This window comes from Megascapheus bottae, chromosome 2 (assembly GCF_031878675.1).
Source record: "Megascapheus bottae isolate mThoBot1 chromosome 2, mThoBot2.hap1, whole genome shotgun sequence".
NCBI lineage: Eukaryota > Metazoa > Chordata > Mammalia > Rodentia > Geomyidae > Megascapheus > Megascapheus bottae.
Genome location: NC_143510.1, coordinates 1904664 through 1919650, shown reverse-complemented (window position 1 = coordinate 1919650; position 14987 = coordinate 1904664). Strand labels below are relative to the sequence as shown.

General features: G+C 43.0%; 1 protein-coding gene across 2 annotated transcripts in view; it reads left to right on the top strand.

The window, feature by feature from the left end:
* Positions 1-14987, top strand: part of Dennd5b (DENN domain containing 5B) — a 137324-nt gene that overhangs the window by 111826 nt on the left and 10511 nt on the right. For both annotated transcript variants that reach the window (XM_090319310.1, XM_090319302.1), the window contains 7 exons: positions 1453-1584; positions 3380-3532; positions 4567-4645; positions 7508-7589; positions 10285-10413; positions 10517-10638; positions 14407-14552. In XM_090319310.1, coding sequence (XP_090175436.1) covers positions 1453-1584; positions 3380-3532; positions 4567-4645; positions 7508-7589; positions 10285-10413; positions 10517-10638; positions 14407-14552 — 843 coding nt within the window. The remainder of the gene's footprint in view (positions 1-1452; positions 1585-3379; positions 3533-4566; positions 4646-7507; positions 7590-10284; positions 10414-10516; positions 10639-14406; positions 14553-14987) is intronic.

The following is a 14987-nucleotide window of genomic DNA, read 5'->3' as shown; positions in this document are numbered from 1 at the left end:
TTTGAGAGGAAGAGAGAAAGAAAACTGAAGAGGCTGGGAATATGGCTTGCCTAGCATGCATGAAGCACTAGGTTCAAGTCCTCAGTACCACATAAACAGAAACAGACAAGTGGTGCTGTGGCTCAAGTGGTAGAGTGCTAACCTTGAGCAAAAGAAGATCAGGGACAGTGCCCAGGCCCTGAATTCAAGCCCCGGGACTAACAAAAGAAAAAAAAAAAAAAACAAAAAAAAAACACTGAGAAGCAGTTAAATTAGGCACGGGTCAGTGGCTAAAGCCTTTAACACATGCTACTTAAGGAGGCTGAGATCTGGAGATTCAGAAGCCGTCCCAGACAGCCAAGTCTTAGGAATCCAGAAGCCAGGGTTCCATGCCTTCCTAGGCTGAAAAGTTTGGGAAACTATGATCTCCAGTAAATCACCAAAAAGCCAAAAGTGGAATTATGGCTTAAGTTGTAGAGTACTAGCTTTTACCAAAAAAGAATGCAAGGCCCTGAGTTCAAGTCCCAGTACCTGTACCAAAAATAAATAAATAAATTTTAGATGTACTAACAGTCAATATGCCTGTCTACTCAGTTCTAGAACGTCTAGATTTACTGTTGTGACATCAATTAGAGCTGGCCAAGCTCGACAGATATGTGAAATTCTTGTGTGAGAGAGGAGTGTAGGAGGAAAGAAATGAGCTGAAATCCACTAGGCTTCTCTAGAACTTGCACCTCCAACCAGGCATCTGTCTTTTCACTCTAGCCAGATTAATTGCACCTTCAGGTAATATCATTCCAGAGACTCGTGCCTGTTATCCTAGCTATTCAGGAGGCCTAGATCTGAGGAACCAGGCTTGAAGCCAGGGAAGGAAAGTCTCTGTGAAACTCTTATCTGCAGTTAACCACTCCAAAACTGGAAGTGAGGCTGTGGCTCAAAGTGGTTAGAGCGCAAGCTTTGAGCAAGAAAAGAGCTCAGGAACAATGTCCAGGCCCTGAGTATAAACCCTACAACCAACCAAAAATAACAGCAAAAACGAACCTATGCCTAATGCTGATAGCTCACACTTATAATTGTGTTTCAGAGCCAGTTGAGGCACAAAGTCCCAAAGTCCTTGGGACTCTTTATCTTCCATTAATTAACAACAGGAGGAAAAAAAAAAAAACTTTAAGTGAAGCTGTTTCTCAAGTGGTAGTGAGCCAGCTTTGAGCAAAAAAGCTGAGGGATAGAGCTGAGGCCCTGAGATCTGTCCCCAATACTAGCACGAGCACACACACACATACTCAGTGAGTCCCATGTGATTGTGAATGATTTTAAACTTGATGAATTAACAGGTTTAGGAGAGCACAGCATTATTTCTAAAGTGCCACATGCTAATCCAAGCTTTCTGCAACTGGCTTATTGTATTTGTTGGTGTAAGGTTCAGTAGAATAGAAAATGATACTTATATACTTTTAAAATACTCTTTTTTAGAAATATATGCAAGAGGCACGAAGCTTAGGAAAAAACCTGAGGCAACCCAAATTGTCAGACCTGTCTCCTGCAGTAATTGCACAAACTAACTGGAAATTTGTGGAAGGATTACTAAAGGAATGCAGAATGAAGGTATGTATTACTTACTGTTGCTGGACAATGTGAATTAGTACTTGTGCTGGGGGCGGGAAGTGTGGCTTAGAGGAGAGGAGTCAATCTCCAATGGGGACATAGCTTCCCTAAAAGGAACCTTACAGGTGTTCTTATGTGAAATTCCACGATTTGTTGTGACTCACCAGTAATTGGGGAGCCCCACATAGTTTTTCTCATCTTTGGATTGTCTGGCATCAAAAGACATTGCCAGGTTCTGGTGACTCATGCCTGTAATCCTAGCTACTCAGAAGGCTGAGATCAGAAGATCTGGGCTCAAAGCCAGGTCATACGGAAAATCAGCAAGACTCTTGTTTCCAATTAAGCACCAGAAAAGCTGGAAATAGGGCTGTGGCTCAAGTGGTAGAGTGCTAACCTTGAGCAAAAGCTTGGAGACAGCACCCAGACCCTGACTTGGAACACACACACACACACACACAAGAACTTTGAGCTGTTTGTTTATCTATTTATTTATTTATTTTTGTCAGTCCTGGGCCTTGAGCTCAGGGCCTGAGCACTGTCCTTGGGCTTTCTCAAGGCTAGCACTCTACCACTTGAGCCACAGCACCACTTCTGGCTTTTTTTCTATGTATGCATGCTAGGTAAGCACTCTACCACTAGGCCAAACTCTCAGCCCCAGAGCTGTTCATTTCTTTTGTGCATACAGCAAATAGCTTTATATGCCAAGATACTGGGAATGGTTTAAAAAAAAAAAAAGTTGTAGTAGCAGAATTGGACTCCTGTTCCAGGCAGTCCATTTTATTTTATTTTATTTTATTTTTGCCAGTCCTGGGGCTTGAACTTGAGGCCTGACCACTATCTTTGAGCTTTCTCAAGGCTAGAACTCTACCACTTGAGCCTCAGCACCACTTTTGACTTGTTTCTGTGTATGTGGTACAGAGGAATCGAACCTGGGTCTTCATGCATGCTAGGCAAGCACTCTACCACTAGGCCAAACCCTGGCCCCAGTCAGTCCATTTTCTAGGTCTCAATGTGATAGAAGTTGATAATCAGAAAATTATTGCAGCTTGGTGTCTGTGGCTCAGGCCTTAATCCTGTAATCTGGAGGATGAGAGCTGAGGATCATGGTTCAAAACCAGCCCAAACTGAAAAGTCCCCACAAGTCTCTTATCTCCAAATAACTACCAGAAAAGTGGAAATAGAGCTGTGGCTCAATGTGGTAGAGCACTATCCTTGAGCAAAAGAACTCAGGGGCAGAACCCAGGCCCTCAGTTCAAGCCCTACAACCACAAAAAGAAAAGAAAATGATTGTATAAAAGCACTTTTCCTACATTATGAGTGTTGTGCAAATATTTTATTTTCCCTGTAGTGTTCCTCCATTTCTCTGACATAGTAGTAATACCCAGATGGTATTAGTTAGAGATTAAAACGTTTTCCCTCCAAACATTTGTAATTAGCCCTGGTGCTAGTGGAAATCCTAGCTACTCAGGAGGCTGAAATCCGAGGATCACTGTTTAAAATCAGTCCTGGCAGGAAAGTCCATGAGGCTCTTACCTCAAGCACCAAGAGTCAAAAGTGAAGTTGTGGCTCCCATGATAGACTGCTAGCCTGAAGCACAAAAGTTCAGGGGCAGTGCCAGGCCCCTGAGTACAAGCTTAGGAATAGTGCACATGCACTCACCCACACACAAACACACACACACACACACACGCACAAATTCATAATTAGACAAATAATTAAGGGAAGCCACATCTCTCAGGCCAGTAATTGACTCATTTATAGGGTAATTTATGACCGGTCATATGTGATATTTCAGACAAAGCGCATGTTGGTAGAGAAGATGGGACATGAGGCAGTGGAACTGGGCCACGGGGAGGCAAACATCACCGGCCTGGAGGAGAACACCCTGATTGCCAGCCTCTGTGACCTGCTGGAGAGGATATGGAGCCACGGCTTGCAAGTCAAGCAGGTAACTGCTCATGGCATAGCCCATTAGGCGATCTGTAAGAAAGGAAACATGGAGAAGATGTCAGTTAAAGGCTGTCTTTGGCCTGGCACTTACGACTCACACCTATATTCTGAGTTTATTCTGAAGGCTGAGATCTGAAGATCAAGGTTCAAAGCCAGTGCTGGAAGGAAAGGCTATGAGACAATCTCCAATGAATTAGAAAAAAGCCAAAAGTGGAGCTGGTCGAGCACCAGTCTTGAGCCAAAAAAATAAATAACGTCTGTGTTCCTTTGTCTTTTATCACAAGATAACTAGTAGGGTGTCACCAGCTTTTTAATTCCAGAGAAGTAAAACATAATCAACAATCAGACAGTGATTTGGGAACAAATAGCAAAAGATAAAACCCCACACTCATTGTTTACTCCTTGCTTAATTTTTTCCAGCCAAAACGAATACTTCCTTACCATTTTCTGATATAGTGGTTAAGGGTGGAAATGTTCAGGTAGTTTCTTTATTCTGGTCTTCAGTCTCCTTTTTGATACATTACTGATGGGACTTCCCTTTCTGTTTATCCTGTTAGGTCTGTTTTCTTCCCTCCTTCCCTCATACCCAAACATTGTACATTTGAATATGTATTTTGTGCTACTAGAGCCCTTTAATTCCATGGCCATTAACGTGGCCTAATTATTTACTACAAGGTGACAATCCAGCTGACCTCAATGGTCACCACGCCAGCCCTTCTGGCATTCTGCTGAAATGCTTCTCTTCCCTTTGCCAGACTCTTGCCAGGCTCCTCAACAAGATGAAGGAGTTAGATGCTCAAAATGTCACAGAGGCCCCTGTGTGTGGCTCAGTAGCCATGTGCCTACAATGCACAGAGCCCTGCTTCAGTCCTCAGCTCACCAAAAATAACTAAAAAGTCATGCTGGGGGCCAGGGATGACACCTATAGGCCCATCTACTCACAAGGCTGAGAGCTACAGGATCATGGTTCAGATCCAAGGTGGGGAGTACAGAAAAGCCACAAGACTGCATCTTAAATCTTTTATTTTTCAGGGGAAGTCGGCCTTGTGGTCACATTTAATTCAGTTTCAGGACAGAGAAGAGAAGCAAGAGCACCTTGCAGAATCACCAGGTGAGCCGACACTGGTTTGGGATAGATTGCTTCCATAGAGCAGGCAGCATCAGACTATGTATGAGTCAGTTCTGAGCGGCCAGGTTTGTCTCTTTCCCATCTTAAGTGGAAACTTACCCGTCCTGCCAGAAGTGGAATAAAGCAGAGACGATCAATGTGATTTATTAGATGGGAGGCTAGAGAAAGTCACTTGACCTCTCATCTTCTGCCTCCTTACTCATAACAGGAAAGGTAATATTGGCTATGCCAAGGCAGTCATGTCAATCAAAAAGTGTGCCAGGGTACATTCCTCTTACATAAAAGTGTGGGCTGGGTGCCAGTGCTCATACTTATAATCCTACTATTAAGGAGGCTGAGATCTGAAGATCACAGTTTAAAGCCAGTCCTAGCAGAAAAGTACCTGCCAGTTACCTACAAGAAAACCAGAACTGGCGCTGTGGCTCCAAGTGGTTAGAGCACTAGCCTTGAGCAAAAAAAACCAAGCAATAACAAGGCCCTCAGTTTACATTAAGCTCAAGGACCATTACAAAAAACCCCTTTCCTAGAGTCAGAGTCGTTTCCCTTATTTACTTACTTGCTTCTGTATGTATTGTATTTATTTGTGAATGATAGAGTCTGTGATACCTAGGCTAATTTCAAACTCCTGGGGTCAGGTGATCGTCCTCTCACATACTCTGGGTATACACCTGTACACAGGTATGCACCTCCACACTCAGGTTAGAAGTCAGATTGTCTTCCAGTTGATAGAAGACATCTCATGTTAGAAGTTTCATAACCACAGCTAATTAGGAGGCTGGGATCTGAGGAATGGAGTTTGAAGCTAGCCTGGGTAGGGAATATCCAGGAGATTCATCTCCATTTACCCACCAGAAAAGCTAGAAGTTAAGCTGTGACAGCTCAAGTGGTAGATGGCTAGCTTTGAACAAAAACAGCTCAGAGATAATGCCTAGGTCCTAAGGTTAGCCCCAGGACCTGCACCAAAAAACAAACAAAAAGATGTTTTGAGCTATGACTGTGTGTATCTGTGTCTATGTATATTTACAGCCAAGAACTTGCTTGTTTTTCTTTTCTTGTCTCTTTTTTTTTTTTGCCAGTCAGTGGGGCTTGAACTCAGGGCCTGGCTACCGTCCCTAAGCTTCTTTTGCTCAAGGCTAGCTCTCTGTCACTTGAGCCACAGTGCCACTTACAGCCTTTTCTATTTCTGTGATGGTATTAAGGAATTGAACCCAGGGCTTCATGCATGATAGGCAAGCACTTTACCACCAAGCCACATTCCAGCACTGTTCTTTTCTTTTTTGGAGGGAAGGGGGGTTGTCATGAGGCACGCCTAGGCACTGTTCCTGAGCTTTTTCAGCTTAAGGCTAGTGCTCTACCACTTTGAGCCACTGCTTCACTTCTGGTTTTCTAATGATTAATTGGAGATAAAGAGTCTCACAGAGTTCCTGCCAAGGCTGGGTTTGAACTGGAATCCTCAGACCTCAGCCCGCTGAGTAGCTAGGATTACATGCACGAACCACTGGTACCCAGCTTCATCTTATTATTATTTTTTTTTTTTTTTTTTTTTGCCAGTCCTGGGCTTGAGCTCAGGGCTTGAGCACTGTCCTTGAGCTCTACCACTTGAGGCTCAGCACCACTTCCGGCTTTTTCTATGTATGTGGTACCAAGGAATCGAACCCGGGTCTTCGTGCATGCTTGGCAAGCACTTTAACCACTAGGCCAAACTCCTGGCCATCATCTTATTTTTTTAAATTTATTTTTTATTTATTTATTTTGCCAGTCCTGGGCCTTGAACCCAGGGCCTGAGCACTGTCCTTGGGCTTTCTTCAAGGTTAGTGCTCTACTACTGTGCCACAGCACCAGTTCTGGCTTTTCTATATATGTGGTACTGAGGAGTCAAACCTGGGTCTTTGTGCATGCTAGGCAAACACTGTACCACCAGGCCAGACTCCTGGCCCCTCGTTTTATTTTTTAAAGCACTTTTTCCAGTGTTCATACATTTCCACTTCACAAGTCCAGAGGTAAAGATGGACATACTGAGTTACCTTAATTTGGACATTGTTTTCTGTAATTATGTTGTTCGAATGAGTAGCTGTAGAAAATTTGCATACTTTGCCTTATTTGCTAGGTGCATTTTTTTTTTTTTTTGGCCAGTCCTGGGGCTTGAACTCAGGGCTTGAGCACTATCCTTGGGCTTTCCTCAAGGCTAGCACTCTACCACGCTCCTGGCTGCCAGATGGACTTCTTTTTTTAAAAAAAAAAATAATTTAAAATGTCTAAATGCAGGGCCAGGAGCATAGCCTGGTGGTAGAATGTTTGCCTACCATGCATAAAGCCCTGGGTTCGATTCCTTAGTGACTCAAGTGGCAGAATGCTAGCCTTGAGCAAAAAGTGTCCAAGGACAGTGCCCAGGCCCTCAGATCAAGCCCCAAGACTGGCCAAAAAAAAAGTCTAAATGCAAGCCAGGCACCAGGGGCTCACGCCTGTAATCCTAGCTACATTGGAGGCTGAGATCTAAGGATCTTGGTTCACAGCCAGCCCAGGCACAAAGGTCTGTGAGACTCTTATCTCTAATTATCCACCAGAAAAACAGAAGTGGTGCTGTGGCTCAAGTGGTAGAGTGCTAGCCTTGAGCTGAAGAGCTCAGGGACAGCACCCAGACCCAGAGTTCAATACCCATGATCAACCAAAAACAGTCTAAATGCAGCCAATTAATAAATTATAAATAATAGCTATTAATAATTATAAATGGGTTAAGAAATTATATAAAGTTATCATATATATTATCTATAAGTCTACTACAATTATAAATTTATTAAATTAATAAGTACAGCTAGTTAGTATTTTGTTGATGCTTTTCCACAGTTGCCCTTGGACCAGAAAGAAGAAAATCTGACTCAGGAGTTACGTTACCTACACTCAGGGTCTCTCTTATCCAGGACATGAGGTATTTGTTACATATATTAAAATAATGATAATGAAAATATTTTATGGCTTTTCACCTAAATTACTTTTTCCTTACATATTTAGAAGAAAGCATTTTTTATCATTTTTATTTATTGATGTCTAGTGTATTTTTCTGACATTAAATCCAAAGGTTCTATAAAATATTTCTAATCTATTATATAACTTTTTATTTGATTTTTTTCCCCTGCGAATGCCCTTAAATACTTATTATCTATAGATTCAGGCAAAAAGAGAAAAAAAAGTTCAGGTAATAGCAGGTTACTGGACAGAAATCTTACTCGCAGCATTTGAAACAAATACAGGTCTGAAAATTATTACTTCCCACTTACTGACCTTAGATATTTTCAGAGGCATTAAAATATCCAAAACAGCCAGGCACTGGTGGCTCACACCTGGAATCTTGACTACTCAGGAGGCCAAGGTCTGAGGATTACAGTTTGAAGACAGCCAGGAAGGAAAAGTCTGTAAGACCCTTAGCCACCAAAAATCCAGAAGTAGTAGAGTGCTAACCTTGAGCAATAAGTAAATAAATGCTAAAAATGATAAGCCTCAGGAAGAGTACCCAGGCTCTGAGTTCAAGTCCCAGAACAGGCACACAAAAAAAATCCCAAATAGATTTTTTTCAGATGAAGGAAGCTTTTTTTTTCTTTTAAACATTTTAGGCACAGTACTCAGCTGTTTAGATATATAGGTTTAAAATGAGTATTATAACATTTGTAACAATGGTAACATTTATGATTTGCCTTACAAATGTTGTTGATTTTTATTTGATTTATTAAATACAGCTTTCAACAAGTGGCACTCAAGCATACTAGTCTTGACTTTACTTCTGGCTACATGTGTGACCTTACCTGTGCCTCAGTTTCTCAAGGTTTCAACTAGAAACAGTACCTATCTCATATAGGATTCTTTGATCTTAAACATAACGAAAGTTCAGTGAAGCCAGACAAAGGTGACTCACGCCTGTAATCCTGGCTCACGAAGCTGAGATGTGAGGATCATGGCTCAAAGTCATCCCAAGCAGAATATTCCCTGAGGCTCTTATCTCCAATAAACCACCAGAAAACCAGAAGTGACATTGTGGATCAAAGTGGTAGAGTGCTAGCCTTGAGCAAAAGAACTCAGAAACAGAACCCAGACCCTGAGTTCAAGCTCCATAACCAGCAACAGATAGATGATAGATAGATAGATAGATAGATAGATAGATAGATAGATAGATAGATAGATAGGTGGATAGATAGGAAAACAGGAAGACCAACCAAACTTGGGCTCTGTGACCAGTTTTCCAGGGTTAGCATTTTCAGCTGTGCTACTAGCTTAGCTATACAGCCAGGAGCCAGTGCTTACACTGTAAAATAGGGTGTCTCTAGACCTGCCCTGCTTTTTCTCCTCATTCTTCCTTAGGAGAAAAGTCATTTAGGAAGATAGATTCAGACCCACTGGAATAGTAATTTATGTGCATACATAGTAATTCATCGATGTCAGGCTATGTCATTTTTGTAATATGTAACCATGCAATTTTCCAAGACTCTTCCATTTTTAAAATCATCAGTACATTGTAGCTGGACTTAGATGTCCCGTCCTGCGGGACGTTAATAGGGCCAAGAACCTAGAGGGAGGAATGAGAGGGACAGGAGACACGAAGAAGGCAGCAAGACAAGCGTTCTGATCAAGCTGCGAATTTTATTTTTCACACAGGGGTTTAGATGTCTCTTCAGGAGAGGCAAGAGGGGGTTGGGGTACTGCTCAGGGTAGGAGGGCAGGTGGTAGGATGTTTACATATCAATACAAGCAGGCATGAGTTGCTTAGTGACTTTAGGGCAAGGAACTATGCAGGCACATTCCTACGCTAAGAATTCAGGGAGGGGGAGAATGTTCCCGACACTTAGACACATGGTGTCTGAGACCACCTGAAAAATAGTTCAATAGATGAAACTTGTGGCATATATGTAAGCCATAGAACAACCACTGTGAATACAAACTTCACTATTCTGATTGTCTTATTTTTAATCTCTTGAGGGTCTGGAATAAGGAAGCGAATATAGGTGTTTAGAGGCCAAAACAGAAAAAAATCATAAACTTAAAAAGTGGGTTGGAGGCCTGGGAGTTTGGCCTAGTGGTTAAAGTGCTTGTCTAGCATGCATGAAGACCCGGGTTCGATTCCTTGGTACCACATACATAGAAAAAAGCTGGAAGTGGTGCTGAGGCTCAAGTGGTAGAGCTCTAGCCTTGAGAAAGTCCAAGGACAGTGCTCAGGCCCTGAGCTCAAGCCCAAGACTGGCAAAAAAAAAAAAAAAGTACATAAAAAAAAAAAAAGTGGGTTGGAGGTGTGTCTCTTACATAGCAGTGCATCTGTCTAGTAAACCCAGAGCCCTGAAACTCCAGTACTGTCATAAATATTTTAAAAATTAAAGAAAACATAAAGCTGCAAAGTTCAGGAGTGTGGATAATTCCTAAGGTGTTACAGTTCATAAGATACTGCCTGTGAGCTCAAGTTGCCATATAGAAGTGATATGGGGTGGTTTTATGAGTCAATTGGGATGGCTGAAGATTTAGCCAGCCTTCTCATTGTATGTGCATGGCAGGATGGACTATCCAGTCTGTAGTTCCTGTCGTCTGTCTGTAGTCTCTGGGCCACACAGAACCAAGCCCTCACTGCCGTCTGTGTTCTCTAGGCACATTCAGAGCATGAGTGAGATCAAGACTGATGTGGGGCGTGCTCGAGCGTGGATCAGATTGTCCCTGGAAAAGAAGCTTCTGTCCCAGCACCTAAAACAGTTGCTGTCTAACCAGCCACTGACCAAGTAAGACCAGGCCTTTCTGTATGAGATGAAAATTTCTTGTTTATATGGTAGAGGTATACTAATTTAGAATCAAGGGATAATGTGTGCTTGTTTGCCTCTTTAGGAAGCTTTATAAGCGCTATGCTTTCCTGCGCTGTGAAGAAGAGAGAGAGCAGTTTCTGTATCATCTCCTCTCTCTCAATGCTGTGGACTACTTCTGCTTTACCAGCGTCTTCACAACCATCAGTAAGTCTGGAGAAAGGGGAATCATGTCTCCAAAAGTGAAACTGCAGCCAGATGTTATGACTCACACCTATATTCCTAAGTACTCAACAGGCTGAGATCAGAGGATCAGAGTTCAAAGCCAACCAGGCAGGAAAACCTATGAGACTATTAGCTACAATCCACCAGAAAAAGCTTGAAGTGAAGATGTTGCTCAAGTAGTGGAAAACCAGCCTTGAGTGAAAAAGCTAAGAAACAGTACTCAGGCCCTAAGTTCAAGCCCCATTACTGGTACCAAAACACATTCATCTGTAAGATCTATGTTAGAAAAACCTTATTAAGAAGTACCCCACTAAACATCATTTACATTTCATTGGCCAGAATTAGGGAGATTTTGGCTTCCTCATCTCTGGAAAAGACAAATAAGGAGAAAGACATTTATAATGGCCACTAGTACGATCAACCTGTTTATGAGTTTGTAGGTATAAAAATGCAAAAATATGGGGCTGGGAGTATGGCCTAGCAATAGAGTGCTTGCCTAGCATTTGTGAAGACCTGGGTTCCATTCCTTGGTATCATATACTCAGAAAAAAGCTGGAAGTGGTACTGTGGCTCAAGTAGTAGAGCACTAGCCTTGAGAAAGCTCAAGGACAGTGCCTAGACCCTGAATTTAAGCCCCAGGACTGGCCAGAAAGAATCCAAAATACTGGGGACAGGAATATAGCTCAGAGAAAAAGTATCTGTCTACCATGCCCAACATTTTTTCCCTAGTGCAGGGGAAAGCAAAAATGTAAAGATGGGTACATGTTGATAGACTCTTGTAATCCTGCCACTTAGGCGACGAAGGCAGGAGGATCACAAATTCAAGGCCAACCTGGGCAAAACCTTATCTCAAAAAAAAAAAAGAATAAGACTGAGAATGTAGCTTAGTGGTAGAGTGTTTGTCTAGCATGCATGAAGTCGTCCTGGGTTTGATTCCTCAGTACCACATACACAGAGGAAAAAAACAAAACAAAAACAAGTGGCCCCTGTAGCTCAAGTGGTAAAGAGCTAGCCTTGAGCAAAAGAGCTCAGAAAGAGAGCGGGGGGGGGGGGGGGGGGGGGGCTGCGAGTTTAGCCTAGTGGTGGAGTGCTTGCCTAGCATGCACGAAGACCTGGGTTTGATTCCTCAATACCACATACATACAAAAAAGCCAGAAGTGGAGCTGAGGCTCAAGTGGTAGAGTTCTAGCCTTGAGAAAGTCCAAGGACAGTGCTCAGGCCCTGAGCTCAAGCCCAGGACTGGCAAAAAAAAAAAAAAAAAGAAAAAGAAAAAAAAGCAAGCAAGCAAGAAAACTCAGGGACATTGCCCAGACCCCTGAGTTCAAGCCCCAGGACTAGCACCAAAAAACAAACCCTAAGATGTTATTTACACATTTTATTGTTTTTATGCCAGTGCTGAGGCTCAAACTCAGGGCCTGGACTCTGTTTTTAGCTTTTTCACTCAAAACTGGTGCTCTACCATTTGAGCTACGGCGCTTTTTGGTGGGTAAGAGTCTCCCAGACTTTCCTGCCTTGGCTGGCTTTGAATCATTATCCTCTTATCTCAAATCTTCTGCGTAGCTGGGACTACAGGAGTAAGCCACTTGCACCTAGCCTTGCAGTTTTTTTGTTGGTTTGGTTTTTGGTACTGGGGACCAAGTGCTTGGCCACTGAGCTACATCCCAGCCCTGCACTGCAGCAGTTTTAAGAGAAGAAAAACCACTTAGGATTCCTAAGGTCATCTAATGTTCTTAGGTTTTTCTTTAAGGAATTGAACTGCTTCATGAAAGAAGTATTCTGGGTTTAATAAGATTGCTATTTTTATAAACTGTGAAATCACTGTTGTGCCTTTGTGGGCCTCTGCAGCGCGGGCTGTTGACCTTACTTTGGCCTTTTCAAACCTAGCAATTCAAGACATGAATGCCATCTCTCCTACCCGCTTCTGCTTTCCATTTCAAAAGCCATTTGATTCCGATGGTTACTAAACCATGAAAGGATGGCCTTTCCCTGACAATTTCCTCTCTTCTGCCACAGTAAAGGACCAAAGGGAGCTTGTTCACCCAACAGAAAGTCATTTGTGTACATTTAGGGAGATGAACCATTTACTCTGCTATAAGAGTTGGCTGATGAGGACCAGGAGTTTGGCCTAGGGGTAGAGTGCTTGTCTAGCATACATGAAGACCTGGGTTCGATTCCTCAGTACCATGTACACAGAAAAAAAAAAAAAGTTGGAAGTGGTGCTGAGGCGCAAGTGGTAGAGCTCTAGCCTTGAGAAAGACCAAGGACAGTGCTCAGGCCCTGAGCTCAAGCCCAGAACTAGCAAAAAAAAAAAAAAAAAAGGGGGGGGTTGGCTGATGGATGTAGCACTGTGGCTCAGGGGGTAGATTGCTAGCCTTGAGCTGAAGAGCTCAGAGACAGCACCCAGGCCCAGAGTTCAAGCCCCATGACTGACAGGGCACCAGTGGCTTTCGCCTATAATCTTAGCTACTGAGGAGGCTGAGATCTGAGAATAACAGTTCAAAACCAGCCCTGACTCAAAAGTCCATGAGACTCTTATCTCCAGTTAACCATCAGAAAACTGGAAGTAGTACTGTGGCTCAAAGTGGTAGAGTACTAGCCTTGAACTGAAGAGCTCAGGGACAATGCTCAGGCCCAGAGTTCAAGCCCATGACTGACACCCCCCCCCCCAAAAAAAAAGAGTTGGTTGATCTTGAGCTCATATTGTGAGGTGATGTCTGCTTGTCACCTTGTCCAGTGTGATTTCCCATCCCATATGTGTGTCTGTCTCTAGGATAGGTCCTAATATCCCTCTTGGGACTGAGTAGAAATCCAAAAAGTATAGAAATCAGCAAAAAGCATGATTTGCCAGGCATCAGTGGCTCACATCTGTAATCCTAGCTCCTCAAGAGGCTAAGATCTGAAGATCACAGTTCCAAGCCAACCCATGCAGGAAAGTCCACTGAAAAAAGCCATAAGTTGAGCTGTGGCTCAAGTGGTAGAGTACCAGCTCCAAGTGAAAAGGATAAGGTACTGCACACAGGACAGAGTTAAAGCTCCACTTCCAATATGTACACATGCACGTGCACACACAGACACACAGATGTGTTTGAGTCAGCCCCACGTGAAAAAAACACACATAATGTCCGAAACTGTGCTGCCAAGTTTGAGCCAAGATCTGTGTGTGGTAGGACAGTGACATCTAGTGGTCTATGATTAGAAGAACCTTTAAAGCTGGGTGTTAGTGATCCTTGCAACACCAGAAGCTGAAATCTGAGGATCACAGTTCCAAGACAGCCTGGGCGGAAAATTCCAAGAAACTCTTACCTCCAGTTAATGAACAAAAAGTCCAAAGTTGGAGCCGGGAGTTTGGCCTAGTGGTAGAGTGCTTACCTAGCATGCATGAAGACCCGGGTTCGATTCCTCGGTACCACATACATAGCAGAAAATCCGGAAGTGGTGCTGAGGCTCAAGTGGTAGAGTGCTAGCCTTGAGAAAGTCTAAGGACAGTGCTCAAGCCCTGAGCCCAAGCCCAGGACTGGCAAAAAAAAAAAAAAGTCCAAAGTGGGTGGGTCAAGTGATAGAATGCTAGCCTTAAGCAAAAAAGCTAGGGGACAGCATCCTGGCCCTGAGTTCAAGCCCCAGGACTATAGATATTGACACATAGATTGGATTAATGGGCGCATACAGACAGAGATAGTGACAGATAAATAGGAACAATCGTATGTATCTCTAATTGTATTTTTTTCATGAATTTCTACCTTTTTCTTTCAGTGATTCCCTACAGGTCAGTGATCATCCCAATTAAAAAGCTGAGCAATGCGATCATCACATCACAGCCCTGGATCTGTGTGTCAGGAGAGCTGGGGGACACAGGAGTGATGCAGATTCCCAAAAACCTCCTGGAGATGACATTTGAGGTAGGTCATCTCATCTCAGTCCAAACAGAAAGTGTATTTCCTTCTACAGGAGTTTAAGTTTTTGTTGTTTTGGTTTTTCCCAGTTGTGGGGCTTGAACTCCGGACACTGTCCCTGAGCTCTTCAGCTCAAGGCTACCGCCCTACCCCTTGAACCACAGCACCACATCTGGTTTTCTAGTGGTTAATTGGACATTAAAGAGTCTCACTGACTTTAGTGCCGTACTGGCTTTGAACTGTGATCCTCAGATCTCAGCCTCCTGAATAGCTCTGATTGCTGGCGTGAGCCACTGTGCCCAGCAGGAGTCTAGTTTTGCTTTTTATTTTTTCCTTGACTCAAAATAAGAAACACATAGCAGGCCTAATGATTTTTGAACACTTCTAGGGGCATTTATAGTATAACTTTTTATTTGTCATTAGCACTAAAAAAGAAAAAGA